The following is a 24,394-nucleotide window of genomic DNA, read 5'->3' on the forward strand; positions in this document are numbered from 1 at the left end:
GTCCCACATTAAACTCCTAGGAATTCTACAAATGCAGCCTGTCTATTTCAACAGACAGAACCGTTCTGACCACCACTTTAAGGCCTGTGGTTCTGACAGCCAGCCTGATCTCCTGACACTTTGTGAAATCGCTTTTGAATGACTTTTCATATACTTTATAGACTTCTTTGAAGCAAATACCATAATCTCATTCATTTCAAGTTTTTCTGTTTGCCCATCAAAATGTGATTTTAAGAATGGCAATTAGCTAGCAAGAATGGCAATTTCATACTTGCGTCTTGTGAGCTTACTTTGTCACTTTATTTGTCTTTACAAATTTAATCTATTATAACTGAAAAGAGTTTCAAAACTGATTTTAATCTATCATGTTTGGTAGGCCTCAGGCAACTTTACCATTGTCTGAGTTTCATTAACTGACGCCCTTGAAGTTTGGACATTCACAGAAACAGGTACTGGCGCATGCGCACACACCAACTTACCAAACCTCTGTTTGCCATAGAACACGCCAAGGAACAAGGCAGACCATCTGGCCGTCTGAAATAAAGCAGAACAATTCAAACTTAATATTCACCATAACAGATATGACTAGCAAGTCAACTGTGCTTAACTGTTAGTCAACTGTAGCTTAACAGCCCAGTAAGCTAAGCTGCTAAACTATACTCTCTGGTAGTGTTCATGTAAGATTGCCACTTGAGTTCAACATTTTTCTGTCACTGTCGCTCTGAGCTGAGAATCAGCACCTTGCTGCCTTTTCCCAATTCTGTCTTTATATTTTGTGAGCTGTAATGTAGTTAGCTCATTACATTACATTAGCCGCAACATGGGCAAAGATCCAATTTTCTCTCTGACCTTGCAGCTAAAGCAGACAGCAGTTTGCTAAAACGATAAACCCATTGCACACGATCAATGATGAAAAATACAAAATCCACCAACAGCTGTGAAAGATGCCATTTAATGCTGCAGTTGCAACTGTTTGTGATGTGTGTGGTTCCCCTGTAAAACCTGTCAATGTCATTAGCTGCCGGCTGGCTAGCTAACACCCGTTAGCATGCTGCTACTAGCATTTAGCAGCTAGTTCGCTAACAGCTGCACGAATTGAGACGAAAGTTACAATTTCCATTGCCTGAATGTTTTAAAACAGATTTAAGACAGTTCTTCAGGTCATATAATTTGTGTTATTACCTTGATAAGCGGCGACACTGCAACTGGAGGAACCATGTTGATGCTGTCAAATGAGGATTGAGGAAGTGAACTTCTTCGTTTGCGAATTTCGGCGGTTTCGATGCTTCAAGGCTTATTACCGCCCTCCACCGGTCAGAGTTACAAAAGTCCTCATAGTCGCTGATATAAGCCATCCACATGCCAGACATGTAATATTTTCCTTTCAATTAATTGATGGTTCTTGCCTCGGCCAAAGAAAGTTTTAAAGAAAAAGAAGCAAACCCCAGGTCTGACAATTCTTTGAAAACAGTCCCTCTCTCTTTATAATACCTTTTACCATGAAGCATGACATGTAGGCTATAACCACTGTTCCAGAATTTCCACATTCACACAGACCATCTGGATGTTTAGCCTACCTGCAAACAGCTATTTAACCCACAATGCCCTAACCTTAACCTTGTCAATATGACAGTGCCTTTCCTATCCTTCCCATGTAAATATTTGTATTTTTAACAGACTTTTGTATTGGAAAATATAGTCTTCCCTGTTTTTCCTTATTCCACTTTTCCTGCCACTCCTTCAAGTCCCTGCTTGATGATACTGCGGCACTCTCCTCTGCCTAGTGGCGCCTTCAATTCCTCAATTTCTTATATTTAGCTATTCTATCAGCTTTTTCATTTCCCTCTACCCCTACATGTCCTGGAACCCAGAGAAACTCTACCTCACAACCAAATTTCTCAATTCTGACAAGACATGCTAGAATCTCATTAATAAGGTCAAGTCGAACTTCTGATGTACTACTCTAAAAAGCCATCAAGGCAGCTCCTGAATCAGAGCATATTACAGTAAAATTGGGTCTAACATCTTCAACCCACCATAATGCCCAAATTATCGCTAACAATTCCGAAGCAAAAACAGATGCATGCTTGTGATTCGCAAGCCTTGATGGATTTCAAGAAGATCTACATGAACATCTAATTCTGTCCTTCCACTTTCAGGGTCCTCAGAACCATCAGTGAATCTTTAAATAAGGTCCCCATGCCTGCTTTAAATGGTTCTCCACTTCTAACACAGTATCTAAAAGGAACATATTGTATAAAACAAGTCTTTATTCTTACAATATTATACTAGTGAGTCAGCACTTTAATGAAAAAGGTTTTTATTGAACAAGAGGGAATTCTTGAAAAGTTTAAATTACCCCCAAAACACCCAAATTCGCAATGGTTATGGGTGCTATTCCCTCAGACAGGTGTATCAGCACTTTTTAAAGGCCATACACCGCAGACTGTTGAGCTCTTTTCTCTTGAGCCTGCTGACACACCAGTAGAAAAAATACCTTTCTCTGCATCTGCACAATAATATAGCTATTCATACTCTTTTTCAACAGCATCTGTGTAAAATATGTTGGAAGAATTTTTTGGATGTTGCTATTTCAAGGTTGAAAATCCTGCTCAGTATGCCTTTAATGTCTCTTTACATGGCAATGATACTAGGACAGGTGCTCACAGCTTCATAGTTGATGTTCACATGTTAAAATCAAAGTAGGCTTGTGATTTACAGTATATGACAGGCATGTAAGATCGAGATATTCAGCTTTTAACAAGTGCAGTTCATGTTATGAATAATGCAGAAGGGCATTTTGAGTAATCAGATTAAGAACATGGAATCCAATTAGGAATTAGGCCCCATGCCTATGAGTACTAATATGCTGTGAGACGGGACTAATGTGATTGCATACATGCCAAAAGACATTTTTTATGGTGGATCTCAACTTATTTAACTACTTCAACTTATTTAAAACATTATCCCCTTTGCCATACTGATTAATTTCTTTCTTTCCACACCTCTAATATGGGTGCCATTAAGATATTAGCTCTGTTAAGATATTAGTCTTGTAATGTTTAAGAATCATTTATCTTAAAGGTAACAATATGCAGGTTTTTGCCTTGAGGCAGCAACGTCTTTCCTTGCCCTGCGCTCCTCCTCAGTTGGTCAAGTTCACGCTCCAACACTTGTCACTCATCTTGCCGAGCTGTCTACCTTGAAAAGCATCTGGCTGAGGTAACCAGCATGCAATAAGCCATCATGGGCGTTACAGAAAAAACAATGCCAATGTTAGTGTTGCTGTACTTTAATTTCTTACTGCTTTCTACTAGTTGTTGGTATGACTTCCCTGCACTGTGGCTGCTAGCTCCACCTTCATGTCCACATCTGAGCTACTCAATAACAGCTCAGTGTCCTCAACGTCACTGAAAAGCCAGTTTCAGGCAACCAGGGGATTCTGGCATGTACACACAGGGTCACAAACAGACGTGCACTGCTAATATAATATATCCTGTTTATTTATTGTTTTAATTTGAAAAAGTTGCATATTGCGGCTTTAACTTATATAGTCTGTTCATTTTGATGTGAAGATTTTATGTTATGATATTGATGGTGGAATAAAGGCATATAGTTGTGTGTAACAGTGGCTTTTGTCATGGATTAGACACAGACAAAGCACTTGCATTTTCAATGTTTGTATAGCCCAGCGACAGCAGGGGATCTATGGATGTTATTGTCAGTCGGTCGGTCGGTCGGTCGACCACTTTATGGGTACATTTGAAATGTCGATACATACTTGGCTGGAACAAGGTAAATATTGGACTTTTGGACCCATAGTGCAGTCATTGTCTTCAGAACACTTGGATTATGATGCATGAGTTGTGTGGAGTATGGTCATTGTGATCTTTTCGGAACTCAAAAGGACCTGACCACTAGTTGTTGGAGAAGGCTGATACTGAGCAGTGCTATCTAACTTGCTGTGTGCTATGTGGACATACAAACTTCACCTGTGTTTTGACTGACATGAGGGTGAGTAGGTAATGACAACATTTTCTTTTTTTGGTGGACTATTACTTTACATTACTAATACTTTTCAACTTTGATTAGCATATTAAACATTTGAAATATGCTTAAGTCTTAGGATACATGAACTCGAACACATAGATTTCCTTAAATATATGCCTACAAAGAAATTGTTTTCCAAAATAATTTCTCTCTAAAGTCTTAAGTAAACTGGATTCACACAACATGTGTAGCTTAGGGTGTGGTTCACAAATCAACCACAATTTCCAAATCTGATTGTGTGTACATAGTATGTCAGATGCGTTTTGGTAGTAAAAGTTTTTTAGTCTACATGTTGGATCTTTACATTAATTGTTTTATGCTCAAATCAGACAAAGCAGCCAGGGTTATCTTAGCAACTGTTAAGATTTCAGTTCGCTTTGCAAATACACTTAACAGATAGTTAAGTCATGTACCAATTACGGCATGTGCAATAATTAGCAGACAAAGCAGTAACTAGTTTACAACTTTGATTTAATTCATTTATCCACCCATTTAAGATTGCAAATTTCAATTCATCACATCTACTGCCACAGGAAAAGCATGAATGCAAAATGAATAAAAGTACACATTTCTCGTGACAAAACAAGACTTTATATACTCTGCTGGCAAATGCAGAACCAAATCTGGAGCCAATCCAAAAGGAAAAAAAAAATGAAAGAAGAAAACATAAAAGCAAACAGAGATATCCAAATACTGCTGTTCCAACAAATGTTCCCTATCTTTGATGTTACAACTAACATAGCAACATAAAACAATGGGTTTTGTTTTTCTTTTTTTGAAGAAACAATACATAGAAGGATCACATTGTTCAGATGACTTACAGTAAGTAAAGTAAGCAGTATATGCCATCAATAAACAAAATAAATAATATACAAAATAAAGATATAAAACATACAGACTGATAAAGCCATTGCAAGACAGTAAGTAAGTTTTTCAATCGTTGTCATAGATGGAATCTGAAAAGAAATTATATTATTGATTATAAAGATTTGCAATAGAATAAACACCTTTTTTCAGCTCCTGAATGTGTCTTCACATCAACATAACAGCATAACCTCCTATAAACGATTAACTTCATCTCAGTATTTTGGACGGTGTTTAACTTCAAAACATACCATCTCCAATATCATCGTAGATATCAGCATCTCTGGAAACAATTAAAGAGAAAATGATCAATGTAGAACATCAGCATCACATCAACAGCATATTGTTTAGTCTCTCTGTCTCTCTGTATGTCTGTGTGTGTGTGTTTGTGTGTGTGTGTGTGTGTTTGTGTGTGTGTGTGTGTGTGTGTGTGTGTGTGTGTGTGTTTGTGTGTGTGTCTGTGTGTTGTACTTACTCCATGACAATGTGGCTGGTCAAAACATAGCCAACTGGAAAAGAATATGATAGTTTATTATTTTTCTTCATCTCAGGCAGATAGACCGACACACAGACGTACCGACGAAAAGAAAATATGTACGAAAAGACAGAGACAGATAGATAGATATAGGCCTACATACATACACGCATACATACATACATAGATACTCACACTTGCCCTCTTCATTCCGACAGACCAGTTTGTTGTCCACAGGTTTAACAATAACATCAAGTATTTCCCCTGGTTTGATTGCCAAGTCTTTCCCACTCCACTTCTTATTAGTCAATGTGGGATTGATGGTCACCTGGTACAGCACCTGTATCTCCCCGTCATACTGAAATTTATTTAAAAAAAAATAAAAAAAAAGACATAGTAACTAAAAAGATTTTGACTATGAAGAAACAAAACAAATTGCTTTGTCCTGTTCAGATGTTACAGAGAGCCAGTATAATGCCAGCACCAGACTGTATGCACTTGTGTTGCTGCAAGGATTCTGTGACTCCAACATATTGAAATGAAATGAAAATAGATCGTGACTATTGGTTGTTGTTACAACATAAACTTTTGTTAATTCATTGATTAAAAGTTCATCAGGTAGCAAAAACAGGGGATAACTACATTGGTTTTAATTTATGCATGCATAATCAACACATAAGTAGAAACACATACAATGCAAGCACACCAATGCCACCAATGCACACCAAAAAATACCATCTGCTCTAGTCAGACAGTGTATTTGAATTGATTATTTCTGATTAAGATAAAGAAAACATTCAGCATGTGCAACAATTGGCCAAGGTGCAGCACTTGCTATCCCTTAACCTAAATGAGACCAAATATGGAAATTTTACCGTAATAACAGAGAGCAAAGTTCAAACAAAAATCACCAGAAATTTCTTTGGACGCAATGTCTAAAAAAAAAAAAAAAGGGGGAGCATTCAAGATGTTCCCTCTAATCTGTGTGGCTAGTGTGGCTAATAATTTGTATTGACCAAATAATAAAATCTTGTCAGTCATCACTCATGGCTTGTTGCAGCTCACACAGGCAGGGATAATCACAGTGGTTGTTAAATATGTAATGATTAGTTAACATTTTGATTTATCAATGTTGTAATTAATTTTGTCACCTGTGCTATCGCTGAGAATAAGCTTCCAGTAATATGACTGCGTCATGACAATCACAGCTCTGGTAAAATTTAGGAATAAATTCAAATTACCAGATTTTGTGCGTTACAGTCCTGTTACTGTGGGCTTTTATCAATATGGGCCTAAGTGTGATCCTGGCAGTTTGAGGCAGAGGACTGAATACATAAAGGATGTATAAAAAAAACAACAACAACAACAACAAACAAACATGATCACAGATTAGAGAGACAAACTTTAAACTTTTTCCTGAAGTCCTTCTCCTCTTTCTCAAACTTTTTCTGTTTCTTTGGATCGATGTCCTCATTCTTGGATTTGGCTTTCATGTTTGGGAGGCTGAAGAGGGAAATAAAGATATTGCAGTGAGAAGGGGGATGCCGACAACTAAAAGAATCCAATTTATTCAGACTTGAGTAAAATGTTTAACCCAAAAAATGTCCTCTGACAGTTGGAATCATGAATCTACTGTACACAGTTGCTCATTGCACCAAGGTTGATTTGTTCTGAGGCTGTTTTCATGGTACCTGCTGAGAGGTGGAAGAGGAGGGTAGCTTTGAGAGTCAACATCATCATATATATCATCATCAATTACTGCTCCTGAGTGATCTATGGGAACACACAAAGAAAGTCAGTGAGGTGATATTTTTTAACTCTTAAGATCCCCTTTAAACCTGGCATTAACATCAAATTTTCAGCAAACATTAACATAAAAAAACACAGATGGAAATGCAGTCAACCAAAGCTTCTCCAGAGGTGGTCAGGGACACATTTGACCACATAAATTACAAGCTTGGATAGTAACATACTAGTCAAAAATGGATTGTGTGGGTATATGTGGGTGGGGAACAAGCAGGATGAGGTGTTTACTGTCAATTTTAATACTGTGTGCCATTTTAATGTCAGGTGTGAATGTAATCCAGTTAAATTATATCTACACACAATACGATACAAGACGTCTAATAATGCCAGGTGTAGAGGGGACCTTATTTACTCAGGCAAGTTAACCAAGAACACAATTTTATACAGCAATTGTAATAGTTGCAGGAGGGAGGGTTGGAGAGCAGTTGGGGGTTCAGTGCCTTGCTCAAGGGCACTTCAAAAGTAATTTAGGGCACCTCAGATTTCTTTAGCCCATCTGGGGATTTGATTCCTACCAGCAAGTGTGTGTGTTGTATTTTTAAAGAAACAAAAAGAAAAGCCAAGGGAGGACAGATTCAAAGATTCAACTTACTTCTGGTCTTTTTTCTAATAAACCTGTGTTCTTTTCATTAAAACTTCCACTCAAAGCATTATAGTATAGTATTATAAAAGTAAATGATACCTGAATTCCCCTCTGCAGTGAACTGGCTGGGTGGAGGCACTCTGACATGAACAAAGCATAAAGATTAAAATGTTAAAACATAATTTTTGCAATATCATTTGTTAAAGGTGGGTTAATGGCATTGATGATTCAAATCAGTCAGCAGCACAAGTTCACAATTATATTAATAAATCATCACATATTTAATGAGTGCACTTAACTTGCTTTTAGCCTGTTAGCAGATAATTCCTTTTCTGATTTTCCGATTAAATCAACAGTCATACATCAATTAACAGACATGCAAATGACTTTTGATGATTAGTAAGTTGACTAACAATCAGCAACATTGATTGTAATTCAACAACCAACCATTCAACACTGGAGTTAGATTTCAGCCTGTTTGATTGGTCAGGGAGTGATCAATTTGCCAATTAAAGTCCTTCGAGGTTATTGAGAAAGGGGTGAAGTTGCCCAGATGCTGATTTGGGGTGAGAGAATGGAGTGGAGAAGTGACACCCTCAACATTAAAGGGCAACTTCATCCCAAAGCAATCGCTTGGTAAAGGTTGAAAGGTTAAGGATTAGAACAGTGGACAGTAGATCTCTGATCAGTCTTACTACTGAGTGTATTTTACTCATTAGTGCTGGCAGGAGGTTTCCTCCTCTCAAACATCCACAGGAAGCCACGGGACTTAGGAGTAGACTTGGGGTCCAGGGGACTAGAAGGGCTTCAGAGGGCCAATCAAGGATGAAAAGATTTGAATTTCTTTTTCTCTTTCCCTTTTGCATTTCTTCCTCTACACCTTTCTCCATTCCTATCTCTCTCATTCATCCACATACATATACCAGTGTCATTTTCCTTTCCTTCGTCTGTTGCATGTGAATAGTTTGTCTTTCATCTCACACTACATGCATGTGTAATATGAATACATGATGTCATTCATATTATGTCCGTACCTGTACTACAGCATCATCACCCTTGTAGGTCAGAATTATTATACTATTTCATCCATCATTCTTTCCATACATCCATATCATATCACATTCCCCTCTCCTGTATCTTCTGTCTCTACTTACTATTAAATCCTCCTAAGAAAAAAACAAAAACATTCTATCTTCTTGTGACCAGCAGCTATTATAAGTCACTCTGTAAGTCGGTTCCAAAAATGTCCATAAACTCTCCCAAAAATGAAAAGGGTGCCAGGGTGCATCACTTTGAGTTTTGGTTGGGAAAGTATAAGTTTACTAAGCCAGAGAGCCCAGGTTCTAATCCTGAGTGAGTCAATTTACCACTACTATTTTGTCTTGCATGCTGGCTTCACCAAGAGCCAAGCAGGTCGCACTTTATCACAAATCGAGGGCTTGGAGCCAAAGGGGCGTAAGTGCGTTATAGTAGATTTTACAGGAGAGCCAAAACAAATTTTGATCAAACTTGGATCAGCTGCCGTTACCACATACTAAGCACAATATTTTAACTTTTTGTGTTATCAGATTGAGCATTACTATAAAAACAATACTGCTATAGTTTAAGTTGAATTATATTTGTTAACTTTTTTAAAAATGGCAAAAGAGTGAAATACGCCTTTTTGGCACAAACATTGTCCCAATACAGCCATGCATAATATGAGCGTATGTAAGTAAACAATTGTAAAACACATTCATTTTAATACAGATCTAGCAATTACACTTCAATCAACACTGAAATATAAAACAAGATCAGAATGAATATCTTTATCTTGAAGTAATGCTCAGCAACTTTCACCAAGGCCTTTAAAATTGTAGGCTACATGGAACATATCAAATTGATTGATACATTTTTTCTGTTAAAAACTTTTAATAAACCTTTTTAATAAACCTCTATGGACATAAGAAACTACTTTTGATTCTAAACTACTACTTTTTTTTTCTTTTGCTAGTATAATACATTTTTGTATGTGTCCCAGGACACATCACCTGTTGATGACCTGTAAAACTCCTCATAACACTGAGGGAGAACTTCAGCTACCAGCAGTCTTACTACCAGAGCTCATCTTGACCAGTTCACACTCCTAACATTATAAAATAACATTTTGAATCTATAGCCCTAAGTATTTCATGGGAATATTAACATATTTACATTCATCTAATATTGACCTAGAATATTAATTAGGATATGAATAGGATACTAAAAATGATGTGATCATGCTGCCATGCTAGCATTACTTACGTCAGCATGCATTTTGAGTTGACCTAAGTACTGTTAGAATCCTCTACCCACAATGCTTGTTCAGTGTCAAAAGTGGGGTTTTGCTTGGTGTCAAAAGGGCGTAAGTGCAGTTACGCCCTTTTGGCAGCAAACAAAACCCTACTTTTACTGTTACGGCTTTCAGTTTTTGTTTAATTAAAACTTATGGGTCATAATTTCAGTTGTGTCCTTTTGGCACTGAAAAGATCTCACTGAGACCTTTCAATTGATATATAATACTCATATTCGCCCAAAATCGCCCCTTTGGCTCCAAGCTTGTTTCTTAAGGTCTCTAGCTCTTAGCACTTCACTATCATACAGGATTATTCTAGGGACACAGGAATATTTGTTACATCTGTTGTCAGGCTGCTGTGGCTTTGACCCACACACGCATTAGTATTCTGTGCTGGTACTTTTGGTGATCTAGGAGTTTAAAGTCCCCATGAGATGAACTCCCATTACTTTTACTTCCTGGAAAACAGTGTATCTTTAATGGTGACCTCATGCTGCACCAGTAGGCATAAATATAAATTCCAACCAATAAAACCGTCAGATTTTTGAACAATCCCGCCCCTCGGCACCCCTCCCATCAAATCAAACTGCCTTTCTCTCCCAGATATTCCATTGGTTTAGACTTTTGAACGATCCCTCACTGCATTATGTCAAGTAAAGATGCCACTTCATGGGGTCTTTAAGCTTATTCTAATGATGGACTCATTTTAAGTCACTCTGGAAGAGAGCATCCGCTAAATGACTATGTACTGTAAATCCATCCATCCATTCATTGTAAATGTAAATCCATCCTGTTCTCTATTCATTCACACATCCGTTCTCACCTGACATCCAGGCTTGGATCAACGACATCATCATAGATCTCTCCGTCCTCATCGGGCGGCGGGGGCAGAACCACTACAGAACAACAACACAGAGGAAACTACAGCTACAACAGCTACAGATACAACACGCTGCCAAATTACAGTTAGAACACATGATTGGCGATATTGTTCATCTCAGTAAAACTCTTTGGGTTGAAGTGAATGTAAAGAATGTTTACTTAGAAAGTCACTTCAAAGTTAAAACTATCATTGTATTAGGTTTTGAAGCATACCTCCCGGTCCTTTGATCCCACTGTAGAGAGAAGAATTTGTGATATAAGTGTTAAAGTCTGCTTCATTTAGTAACAGTCCAGGTTATCTGTATTCTTAGAAACAAAATGAAATCAAGGCAGATTCTCTTTCATTGTAAGAAAATATTGTTTCATATTCCTCGTACCTGTTAAAGTTGTCTTGAGAGGCCGAATCTATGTCATCGTAGATGTCGGGTTCATAGTCCTGCTGGGTGGGAAGAGAAGCTCCCTGATTCTTCAAACTCTCGATGTCGATGTCCACGGAAGTAGTCTTCACATAGCCAACTGCGACACACACAGTCACACACCAACATACACACGTTACCATTCACATGCATGCAGGGGTTATTGTTTTCTTGTCAAACAAAAAAATCATGTATTGCTTATAATTGAGTCCCGGGTTTGCAGCTCAGCCAGAAAGTAACAACAGGACAAAGCAGATGAGGAAGGAATGAATGGAGGAGGGAAAGGGGGAGATGGAAGAAACTGATAAAGGAAAAGAGAATGGTTGATGAGAGAGGAGGAAAAAGATGAGACGATGCAGCAAGTTCATTCAGTGTTATAATAGGCGAAGGATAAACAACTGGGTTGAGGAATAGGAAGTGTAATTACCAGCTATATCCAATATTTGCAGGTAGGATGGAAAGGACAGTGAGGAAGAAAAAAGGGAGATTACAGTAAAGATGTTGAGGTAAGACAAAGAGAAGTGGGGAGAAACTGATGAATAAGAGAGCAGGGAGTGATGAGGGACCAAGGTGAGAACTTACAGGATCCGTCCTGTGTCCGTCCCAACCATTTACCCTCTGGGTTGCCCTGGACTCGGAGGATGTCCACCCAGTCTCCCTGCTTCAGAGCCACGTCTGTCTTAGTGCTTCGGCTGTCCACACGAGCCTTCACTTTGTGGAGCACCTGCAGGGGGCCGACCAACTAACACACACACACACACACACACACAGACAAACGTACACAAAAACACACACACAGTGAAGAAAATACATGTAGTTATCAAATTAAATGTATTTGCTTAAGTGACTTAACAAAACAGGTTTGTCACAAAGTCCTTTACAGAGCAACAAAGGACAAAAATACAACTAAAAACACGAAGACAAACGCACACATGTGCAAAGTGAAGATGGATATGAAAGAGCTCAGGAAACAGAAATTAGTTATATGTGTTTTCAGGGCCTCAGAACAAGTTTAGCTAACAGTTGCAGTCTTGTTCACTCACTTTGAATTTCTTTCTGGCATCTTGTTCTTTCTTCTCTCGTTCCTTCTGTTCCTTCCTCTCAGCTTCCAGTCGTTTTTTCTCTTCCTTCTCCTCTTTCTCTCTCTTCTTTTCTTGTTCCTTCATGTCGGCCGCTTCCCTTTAGAGGGAGGGAGAGCATGAGACAGTGAGCAATACAGAGAGTGAGTGTGTGTGTGAAAGATTGATAGAAAACAGTGATAGATAAACACATGGACTTGCAAGATACAACTTGCTAGCAAGACAACAGTTACAAACCATTTTACAGTGTGTTGACAGTGGAAACTGTCTAAATACTGTCCAAATATCTAAATGTCCACATGGCTAATATCTTAATACGCTATAAAAATACAAAATGGATGCTTGGATTTGGTTCTCTAATGATCTAAAAATATAGGGTTTTGAGAGAAATCTATATGTGTGTACCCTGCCAGCCTACTATTTCCAATTTTTTTCTGCTTCTTTCATTTTCATCTATAGAGAGAAAGTGTAAGAGAGTGAGAATCAGTGAATTATTGTAATGCTGAAAAACAACCACCAGGGAGCGGTGTTGGTGAAGGTAAGGTCGCTGGTGGGAACAGCTGAATAGAGATTAAACCAATGCAGAAATAAATCGTTGACTCCACAGCATGCCTTAAACAATTGCTTACAATGTAAGTGTCAGTGAAGGACATACTGTAGAGACTAAGTTAGACTAAGTTAGTGTATAGCAGGTTTCCTCTTTTCAGCGTTGGACTCAAATAGAGACTAAGCCTCGGACCAGGCTCATTAAATAAGCATATTACTACTTTATCCATAAACAGGCAAATTATTCTGAATCCAAACCACACTTAAAGACAACTTAGTTCCAGTGTTTTGGAGCAGGTGTAGCATGGAAGGTAAAGCTAAAAGGTTTAGGTGGTATTGGTGGAAACAGCTCCTTCTCTCACCATCGTTCATCAAGATCCTCATACATTTCACCGTCACTGTCAGGCTCTTCCTGGATTAGTGAAGACATTAATAAAAACATCAGTAAAAACTGGAATTAGTTTCATATGTAATAATGAACATTGTGTATATACTGTATGATGTAATTTTCATATATTCTTTTCTTCATTTTCTCATATATATATATATATATATATATATATAAATAATTTACTGCTATTACTGGATTACTGGTGCTACTTTCCACACCAATTTAATGTGGTAATCCAAACTTTTTTCATACTCTTATCCAGGTACATCAATACTTACAGTAATATGTTCTGGTGTGGAATTGTCAATTGAGTATGCTTACAATACCCACATTTGCTTGATTCTTATTTATATTTATATTCTATTTTTCATGGCTGTATGTTTTTACTATATCCTGCTGCAATGACCTAGTTTCATCATTGCAATCATTAAACCTTAATCTTATCAAACTAAAGATTATCTTGACAGAACACACTGAAATTACAGATATTTAGAAATATCCATCCAAATCGTGTCTGTGTGAGTGCAGATGCACACTTATATGTGTTTATGTGTGTGTGTGTGTGTGTGTGTGTGTGTGTGTCTGTGTGCGTGTGTGTGTGTGTGTGTGTGTGTGTGTGTTCAAGTGCCTGCATGCAAATCTGTATTTATGTGTGTAATTTAACAAGTCTCACCTTTGCCCTCTGACTCGGATGACCTGGAGAAGAGGGACACTGAATCATCATTACAAAAGAATCTGACTCATGTGAAATACTCATCCATCTGACTCACTTCACTGCCTAGGCATTTTATCCGCCTATTTTTCTGCATTATGTAAAACAAAAATAGGCCATTCAGTGGGCAGTGAAAGCTTACATAATGGACAGTATTCAAAACAAGACCTTAACTTAAACTCCTGAAGTACTGACAAAAAACGACATTTTAAGCAAAAAAGAGAGAGAAAGAGAGGGAAAAAGAGAGAGAGAGAGGCTGTTCCGTGTCCTGTCTGAACAAGCCCTAAGTCAAACGTTTGCGTCAACCAATATATACAAAGCAAAGGACGTTCAAATAACCAACCCAAAGTAAAAAGTCATTTTAGCTTCATTTGGTATCAGTGACCAAAGCAGACTACTGGCCCAGCCATAATCTACTGAGTAATGTGCTTTCTTCCTTGTGTGTGTGTGTGTGTGTGTGTGTGTGCGACATCTAATATGTAAATAGGGTACACAGTTCTGCATTACACCTCTGTCTTCCTGTGATGGTAAAAAGCTGAAAACAGCCATTGCCTTGCTGCACGATAACCATAACAACCTTTATAAGCCCCATTACATTTTTAGGATAGGAAGAGTGTTACAGTACCTGTGGAGGGTGGCAGCGGGGGCGGAGGGCTGTTCATCAAGCCAACATCATCATAGTTCTCATCTGGGTCTGGTTGGATTCTGAAAAACACAGCCAGGAAACAAACAAATTTGTACAGAATGTGTTTGCATATAAGGAGGAACACATTTGTCTACAAAATACGTATTCTGTTTCTGTGTGTGTGTGTGTGTGTGTGTGTGTGTCACTCACATGGCCCCCGGGTGTCGCGGGGGTAGACTAGGAGCTGGAGGGTTAGAGGGTGGGGTTGGGGTCACGTGGTTGCTATGGTTACTGGGGTGAGAGGCCAGGGGAGTTGGGACGATGGCCTTCTTCAAGGTGCCAGGACCTTGAACACAACAAACACATGGCATGAGAGTAGAGAAGTTAAGGTGTCTGTGCCCCTGTATGAGTGTCTTGTGTGTGTGTGTGTGTGTGTGTGTGTGTGTGTGTGTGTGTGTGTGTGTGTGTGTGTGTGTGTGTGTGAATATATGTCTGTGTGTGTGTGTATTCATTTTCTATGTCTAAAATAACATAAGACACAAAACGAAGACACTGTATCCGTGGTGTGTGGAGCTTGAGAGAAACCCCAGTTGAAGGCATTACAGACCTTCCAAATAATTATGTAAAGCAGGTTTTGAATAGCTGAGTGATCAATTATTTTTCATATTGGGCCCCAATTTTCCAATATTTGCCAGCTTTTTAGGGTGACTGTCAGCCAACAGTCAGCCCTCACCTCCCTCAAACTGAAACTAAACTCAGATCAGATGTGTGTCTAAAAACAGAGCCTCTCACTAGAAACTATCCCTGTTTGGTGGAACTTACTTCCCCATGTGGTGAAACAAACTCAGCTGTCAGAGGGTACAGTGAGGGGGGAGAAACTGGACAGGGAACTTGGCCGGGGGAATTAGAGGAACCAAGTATGTTTCTGTGACTTTGGTTTTTCATCTGATCCTAATTACAGCAGCATCTGTAACTTGGACTAATTTTGTACAGAATGCGGCCTATCGAGACCACAGCATGCAAATCCATGCAGATACTGGTATTTTACAGGTATTTTGAATGATTCTGTCTGGATTCATAGTGGTATTGTGTGCATGTGTGTGTGCATGTGTGTGTGTGTGTGTGTGTATTTGTGAAATCATACCATGGTGGGGTTGTCACCGACTAAGTAGCTATCATGTACGCACCATGAAGAAGTCTGATTACAGTAAGTGAGAAAAAAACGTGTAGATTCCCATTAAATCCACGTATACAATTGGTAAAACAAATAGGGCTACAAATTTCCGCCACCATCACTGAAACCACGGTAACTTGTGAAGCAACCCGTTTTCACACTTCTCACATGTCTTCAGAGAAGCCGTTCTGTATAGCGCAGATAGTGATAATAAAGGAAATACATTTGAAACAACAAAATAAGAGGAACCCCTTTCCCAGCTTGTCACGAGCATTAACTGTTTACAACACTATATATCATTTCTACTTCACGACAGTGGAGGCTGACTGAGTTTGGAAAGATTGTAGGAACAAATATACTGACACCTTTACAGTTGTGTATTCATTATATTTGGTGGGGCTCTCTGATCAAGAGTAGGGGGCCAAAGATGTACCAAACTTTAATCGAATGCCTGGAGATCAAACTTTGTAAATACAGTGTGTGTCCAGATGTAGCTGAGTGGTTCCTGCCTGTGGAGACACATGTGTGTCCCTGCTGGTCTACGATCAAACCCCGCCAGATTTTTCTCTCCTGTAACTTCCCTACCCTGCATGCCTCCTCCTCTCTGCTTTCCAACTGTCTGAAATCCTGAAAGTGTGTTGACAGTTGTTCAACACATTGCCCTATTTGTGCTTATGCTTATACTTAAATACTTACAGTATACTGAAAAGCAGTTATACGGTTATTGAATTTTTTTGTTTCAATTCATTAAATGATTCCCATTACCTCCCTAATCATGGCTCAATGGTTTCATTTTGAACTCTACACTTTTGGGATTATCCATCGGGTTTTTTGTCTAACATTCCAGATGTCACAGGCCCACAAAGAGTAAGGGGTTTTGGTCAGAGTAGGTGAAAATAGGCAAGTAAATGAGCAAAGGGCCACCTTGTCTATATTGTGCAGAGAAGTTTATCTTTCTACTGAAGCAAAATATGCTTTCTGGAGTTTAATAAGGGCACTGAAATTGTGATCAAAAATACATTTAGGCTTAGGAATTCTGTGGGCCATTGATTGATCAAACATATTTTGGTGGTGCCCATGGCCAGCCCAGGCAGATCTATACAGGCAATGTCGTGATGTATTGCACCGGCATGACTAACAAAGTGATAATGGATTTGAGGGGGGCCTAGTATCAATACTGATATTCACTGTCTCACTGGATTTGAGGTTAGATCTTCTCACAAGCAGTACTTTGAATTACTTTAGGAGCGGAGGGTGAAGTCTAGGCAGGAGTTTTTAAAATAATCTTGTCGTTTCCACTGTGACACTGCCAATCCATTTGAACAAAAACAGATAATCTGTTCAAAATAATAATTTTCATTATTACTGTATTATGCCAGTAATTTGACAAACAACTCACCGTCATCAGAGGCCTCGGCACCTCGTCTGAAACCCTCCAGGCTGACTCTGGGGGGTCGGTTGGGCTTGGCTGGGGCAGGGCCCAAGGCCAAACTGTTGGGGAGGGGGTTGCGCTTTGGGCCTGAAGTGGCATCCCCACTAATGCTGTTGGTCTGAGCAGAGGGGCCTGGTGGCCTCCTCACAAAGCTAGGTTTCTTACTGGCTGGAGGCTTGAGCGGAGGGGTGGAGTTACTAGCACTGAGGGGCAGTTTGTTGGCCCCCTCTCCTTTCGAGTCACCATCTGATTGGTCAGTCTTGTCCCTGTCCTTGTTGAAGACATTCTGAGCAGTCCTGAAGTTGGACTGTTTAACGGCAGAGTTTGCTGTGTGTAAAGGTTTGTTTGCAGAATCCATGTTAGCTCCTTTCCGTTCTTCATTCTGCCCCCGTAACTTTGCAACAGCGCTGCTTGGTTTTTGTTGTATTTTAGGTGGTGTGGAGCTAGAAATGGATGGTGCACCCCCACTGTCGTCCTTCACCCAGCTGGGCTTGGAGTTGGAGGCGACCCCTGGAGATGGTTTAGGAAAGGCAGGCTTGGAGTCAGGCAGGGTAGAGCTGAGGGACGGCTTGTGGAGGGGAGGTTTATGTATCGGGCTTTTAGTCTCAGCATCCTGTGAAAGAGCTGGTTTGAACGGTAACTGCTGCTTATTAGCAATCAAAGGTTTGCTGTTGCCAGTGGTGTCTTCCTGGGTGTTTTCAAACCTGCTAGCCAGGGCTTTTGTTTTGGGCAACTCTCGTACCTCTGGAGCACTTTTGGTGGAGATGGTACTTTTCAGGAAAGCGGGTTTTGGGGGAATAGAGATAGCGCTTCCTGAGAGGCTCTCCAAGACAGGCTTCTTTGTGTGCAGGGGTGGGCCGGAGGATAAGGTGGGGTGCAGGGCTGGTTTGGTGCGTACTGCAGGGGGAGAATCCTCCTCAGTGCCATTCGTCCCGCCAGTTTGGAAGCGAGCCATGATGGCCTTTACATCCGCTTTGTTGTCCTGGAAGGAATGAGAGAGGACCAGAATCAGAATCAGAATAAGAATCAGAATAAGAATCAGAATAAGAATCAGAATCAGAATCAGAATCAGAATCAGAATCAGAATTTAGAATATAGAATATAGAATATAGAAAACTGAGTCAAAATCTGAATCTGTGCATAACTACGAATTGATTCTGAAACAAAATTTAACATAAAATAAGAATATGATTAGGATGTGTTATTAGTGTCAGAATCAGAAATGACTTCTATATACAGGAATCCAAAAACAGATAGAAAATGTTGCCAAAAGCAAAAGTGGAATAAAAATAAATAACAACAACAAGAATCACAGTTCATAAGATTGACAGAGATGTCTTCTATCTTTGTAGACAGGTTCAATTATAAGCAACTGATTTCCAGATCAGAGATTTGACAAAAAAATCTCTGATCTGGAGCCTCTTAAAAATTTATTCATTTCTATGATTACCTAATTCCCAAAGGGAATTTCTAGTGAAAACAGAGAAAGAAATTGCAGAGGTTTTTAGAGAGTTGAATCAACTGTATACTATCCCTGTGTTCTCATGCTGATAAGTACTAATATACAGTACTAATATTTACCCTCTATCACCTTCACTAAACAAACAAGCAAAAACCACTGTATCGATATAATGGATTACTCATTACATTATGGTTATGGTGACCATTAATTCACCTGGCGAGAGAACCTGGTTGTGCGATTACTCAATAACAGCGTTGATGTAAATAGGAAATTTGTACAATGCATGGTGGACACCCCAAACAAACTGATGAAGCACAACAGAGGTCAAAATGTTGCTACAAACACTAGAGAGCAATGAGAGCATCATTCCAGTGTGCAGGCATTTTCTTTCCCTTTTTTTATCAAAATAAAAGCCCTTTCGTCTGACATGCTAAGTCTTATTTGGACAACGTAGCCTACTTAGATGAGAACCGGTACCACATTCCTGTATTTAGTAACCTCACATTTGGTCTATCTGCTTTAATAAGCAGGGATTTTTGGAATTAACAACATAAATAAATAGCAAATGTTATATTTGAAAAGAAAAACAAATTTAGATTCTGTGTCCTTACAAGGGGAAAATATAAAACCCTAACCCTACCACAGAGTGACAAAGAGTTCCCTAATTCCCCTGCAAGGAAATATGGGTATTACAGCATTTATAATTATCACAACATAAGTTCAAATGGCTGTATTTTCTTCAAATCTCAACATATCAACATGTGACTTGTTAGATCTCTTTAAAATTATGTTTCTGACCAACCTGTTGAATTTTAAGTGGATTGATCATTATGTCATGATTTCACAGTCGGTTTAACTTTTTGTGCAAATAAAAAAAAATTGATAGATTAATAACTTGGCCATTTTTGGACAGATCCATTAGATTTTCGCAAATTAAGTAGGCTTACCCAATAACTGTTATTGCCATGTTTTGTGTCATTCTGACCTGCGGCTCATGAGACGAAGACGAAAAATCATCACCATGTCCAGATAGATATCGGTGCCAAGTCACATCTCAACTATTAATTGTGCAGCAGGACTGAGCCTAGGGCTTATGATAGCCCCCCCATGGGCCAATCAGTACCATTCTTTTTGTCCTGGTTATGCGTCACCAAGAAGAAAGTTACCAATCTGCGAGTTATTGGACTGCATAAATGAATAAATAAATGAATAAATAAATAAATAATAGGAATCTCTGGAAACAAAATAGGTTTCCATCACCTAAAACTTGTCACTTTAATGGAAATTCTAATATAATATTCAATAATAATGTACTGTAGATAAACTTTAATGTCAGAACGCTTACAGGTGACTCTTTTACTGCAACCATAAACTAATTAGTTCAGTAAGGAACTCTCTCATCAGACAGTAAAACCATTATGTACAAATGGTTATCAGTTGTATTTGGCCCCAGCACGTTAAAGATTTGAGCGTAGTCAAACCCCCCTCAGGACTATAGAGAACAGAGCAGAGAAAGCAGCATAACCAGCAACAGCAGCGTGTGGCAGGTAGGCGCCACAGAGAAGAATGATGGGTTGGCAGTTTAAATAGACCACCTTGTTGATCTGTCAAACATGATTGGTGTTTGTTTGGCTCAGCTGATGTGGCGCACATGACTTGCCTGTCCTGCCTGAACTAACGCTTCATATAAGTTCCTTGTGAGCATTTGGAGGAAACAGGTAACATGAAGGGCCTTATTATTTTTCAGACCACCAGCTGACGTCAGTTGCATCCACCTGCTGGCTTATCAGCGTTATAAACGCATTTAGCATTTAGCATGTATTTCCCTCATGCAAATGCTCCACCCTGAGTAAACAAGAGGTGTTTTTGTGGTGTTTATTGTAGTAGAGGAGTGGGACTAGTGCGCTATTTATATGAACAAGGAGAGAGAGAAAACTCATTGGTGCCTAGCTAATATCTAGCTGGCATATATACAGTACGCCTGTTTTGGAGTTTAATAAGCCTTTGCAGCAATAAGCCTTTTGCAGTTAAATGGCTTTACTACCCTAAAACACTCTATACCGGTGATTTATATGACATGAGAGGGACTACTACCAGAAAGGGAAGCTGCCCCAGGCTCTGAGCACCCAGAGGTGTGCAGAATGATCCAATATGGGGCAGTTTTTTCATAAGCCTCAAGTTGCATCCACAAGTTTTGGCAAGTTTTGTCCTGAGCTGTGTAAATGAGGGCCATATAGTAGACTGACTAAGTTGCAGCAGCAGCCACACCCAGTTTAATGAGTCTGGTTTGAATGGAGTTAGAGACACTGCAGCAACCCCATAGCAGGAAGTAAAGATAAGAGCGAAAGCACACAGCCACTGCCGTTCCTACAACAGAGCAGTAAGCAAAGGAAAACTATACAGCATGGGAAAGTACACCAGTGAAGCTGAATGGCTGAACGTCAGGCCTGTGTTACACAGAAACTAGGATATCTATAGACAGAATCTTTTCAACACAGTAACACTTACACAACATGCACTTGCCAGTAAAGCATAAAAAAGGAACTATCTTAATGTAATTAGCATTATATCATAATGCTGCCACAACTGGATATTTGTGAGTGATGGACAAGTCAGTGTAATTTCAGAATAAGGTCAGAGGAAAGGGGGTATAATCTCAAGGCTTAATGGTGCCTATAGCATCTGATAGCTGTGGCATAATTTGGCCTGCTAAACCAGACTGTTGCTGAAACTCAGAGGAGAAGAAACAGCAAAGTTCCCTCATCATGCTTCTGTTTCTCAACCGCAGTAAACTAAAAAATTACCCAATAAGTTCTCCTCCAAACAGTTGCAACTGCTGCTTCTCCAAATAGTTGATTTATAGTTGTATTTTTTTGAAAACCTGATCATACTATCTAATTATGGAAATACTAACAAAACAATGAGTACTATGAGTTGTGATCTGTAAAATACTGTATCTATCTTGGTGTGAGGGTCAAAACAAATAAAACGAGCACTCTCACAGATTGTTGAGGTATTGTTTCTTGTTATTTAAACCTTAACAAGTGAAACTAGTCAGAACTCAATAGAACCACTAAAGGCAGTGAGAAAAGAGACAGTGATTTGTCTTGATAAAATGTAATAGATAGTCAACCTACTAAGCTGTCCACCATCTATTTTCTTATTAGTGTTGATAGTATACGACCAGTGATGTAGCGGTAAATAAAATGATGGGCAAACTATAATCTCCAATCAGTAATCATCAGGCAAACCACCACCAATATAAGCAAAAATCAACTATATTTTCTAAATTGCATATAAAAGGTGGGTAAACTGAGTTTAGGTAGGTTTACCCTGTATACAACCCATTCTTTTTTGTTTTGTTTTGATTGACAAAGTTACCTTTATTTTGCATAAACAATTTGTGGAAAGTTTTGGGGAGCAGAGGGCACCACAGTTTTGCAGTGCTGGCTGCTGTTGGCTGCAGTGTTTTGTTCAGGGGCACAGGTGTCCTCATGGGAGAGTCACTGTCACCTCAAGTATCTTTAATAATCTGGATTTGAACCAGTGGCCTTCCAGTTACTTGATGGACCTACAGTACTATTCACAAGGTGTGTAGTAATGTGGACGTATTGGTGCCAGCTATGAATCATACACAGGTCTTAGTTGACTATATTTAATGTGACATACTGTGTTCCTCAGTATGTGAAATATCTGCTGTGGCTGAATGGATGGATGCTAAAACTGTGCACTATTACTAATGTATATATTATTACAGTTGCAAAATGTGTTTGATCCAATCAAAATTTGTCTGTCTGACTGTAAATATAAGCAAAGCATGCGATGCAATTAAGCACATGTCCGATAACCTGCTGAGAAATGAAAGAGAAAATAATTGGATCTTTGGCTCAAACCAAAGAGGAACCATGATTTTTATTTCCACTGTGGTGAAAAAATGGAGGCCACAGTTGTCTTGCACAATCTAGCTGACACAACAACCAAAAAAACTGCCCCTACTGTGACTTCTCTAATACTTACACGCTAAGTGCAGAGAATGTGTTGAAGTATGTTTTGAATACCAACAGAGTTACTGACTTAATGTAATGGGCCTTAAACAGTGAGATAGCGCCTGTAAGTCAGTCCAGTGACCAAAGGACTGTTAGTGGCAGGAGCACAATAAAAATAGAATAGCTTTTCCTCTCTAGTCTCTAGTCTACAGTAACTTCCCCAAACATGTTGAGAAAAGCTACATATTGAAATGCCTATTTGTGATCTCTGAAATGACAAAATCATCTGCCGCTTAAACAAATGAATAACTAAGTAAATTAAGTTGTTGTTACAAAAGATATCCATGATTTAAAAAAAAAAGTCACAACCACTCTTGTAAAATGACTGATATACTGTATACGTATATATGTTTAGTGTTTTGGAATGAAAACTTTCAAATGAGCCGAATCACAATGAGTGATTCGGCCATTCCACTGCATGAACAGACAGAAAGATAAATAGAAAGACACACACACACACACACACACACACACACACACACACACACACACGTACACACAAACCCCCAGTAACTGACCGTCAACTTAAGTTTTATAGCAGTCATAATACTGCTGCAAATTAACAGGTGTTCAAGCAGCAGCCATCCTGACTAGTTATCACCACTCAATAATACTGTAACAGCCCTTCATATATTATGAAAAACATCTCTGAAAAGGTCCAAAGCCCTTTTTAGATTTAGCTCTTTTGAATTTACAGCGTCTACATCTATGTAGTCTACAACCTGACCTACACAAGGGAAACCAAACAAGCCAGATTTAGCCACATTGGAGATAATTGCATACATTGGTAGCCAATATACACCTTGCAAAGACTTTAGACATTGATAGCCAGCTGAAGCATAGTGAAGATTTCCATTCGTACGGCTTTCTTTCACTCAGTCTTGCCAATGGACTGAAAATGAAAAAGAATGGAACAAAGATCTTCTGCCTTTAAAGAAATATCACTACGTATTTCTTCTTCAGGAAGTCATTAGGTTGGATAGTTTTAGCAAACAACAGCGATATACTCACCATTATGGAGGACAACAATCCCAGGCGTCTCTGTCTGACCGGGGGATGGATCCCAGAGAAAGTGGTGGAGAGTGTGTTTGTATATGTGAATGAGTTTCTGTGGCTGTCGAAGAGAGAAAGATAGAGGTAGTGAGTGAGAGAGAGAACAAGTGTGTGATAAAGCGAGTGTGAGTGTGTGTTTGTGTGTGTGTGTGTGTGTGTGTGTGTGAGAGAGAGAGAGAGAGAGAGAGAGAGAGAGAGAGAGAGAGAGAGAATGTGTGTGCTACAGTACTATTGGTAACATAACTATGTATCTACAACTGACAACTTCCCCTCTAGTGTGTGTGTGTGTGTGTGTGTGTGTGTGTGTGCGTGTGTGTTTGTGTGTGTGTGTGTGTGTGTGTCACAGCCTCTATTATCTCTCTGTTTTGATCTCATGGATTTGCCTGTCCCCGGCAAACTCCCTGCAATTTCCCTCTCCACTCAACGACTAACATGAGGTACACTCGCTCACTTAGCTGCAGGTCAACAGAAAAATTATGTCGAC

General features: G+C 39.2%; 1 protein-coding gene across 2 annotated transcripts; it reads right to left on the minus strand.

The window, feature by feature from the left end:
* Positions 1-4,504: 4,504 nt before the first annotated feature.
* fyb1b (FYN binding protein 1 b) lies at positions 4,505-24,088 on the minus strand. Of its 2 annotated transcripts, XM_071913533.2 has the most exons (19): positions 23,869-24,088; positions 17,317-18,331; positions 14,954-15,089; positions 14,744-14,823; positions 14,080-14,102; positions 13,378-13,427; positions 12,434-12,569; positions 11,973-12,132; positions 11,352-11,490; positions 11,188-11,207; positions 10,916-10,988; positions 8,491-8,583; positions 7,878-7,918; positions 7,081-7,162; positions 6,793-6,892; positions 5,585-5,747; positions 5,390-5,423; positions 5,166-5,197; positions 4,505-5,006 (listed from the first exon to the last, which is right to left on the minus strand). In XM_071913533.2, exons 1-19 carry the CDS (start codon positions 23,869-23,871, stop codon positions 4,984-4,986), a joined length of 2,403 nt encoding a protein of 800 aa, XP_071769634.1. In that variant the 5' UTR covers positions 23,872-24,088; the 3' UTR covers positions 4,505-4,983. The 2 variants fall into 2 exon arrangements, with proteins under 2 accessions (XP_071769634.1, XP_078145511.1); XM_078289385.1 differs by lacking the exon at positions 8,491-8,583.
* Positions 24,089-24,394: the final 306 nt, after the last annotated feature.

This window comes from Centroberyx gerrardi, chromosome 2, assembly GCF_048128805.1.
Source record: "Centroberyx gerrardi isolate f3 chromosome 2, fCenGer3.hap1.cur.20231027, whole genome shotgun sequence".
NCBI lineage: Eukaryota > Metazoa > Chordata > Actinopteri > Beryciformes > Berycidae > Centroberyx > Centroberyx gerrardi.

Excerpts from the sequence above, each read along its gene's own strand:
- fyb1b (XM_071913533.2), bottom strand. Across the intron at positions 12,570-13,377 it reads GAGGATCTTGATGAACGATG|GGAAGCGGCCGACATGAAGG; the intron begins GTGAGAGAAGGA and ends CTCCCTCTAAAG. Across the intron at positions 11,208-11,351 it reads TCTCAAGACAACTTTAACAG|TGGGATCAAAGGACCGGGAG; the intron begins GTACGAGGAATA and ends TTCTCTCTACAG.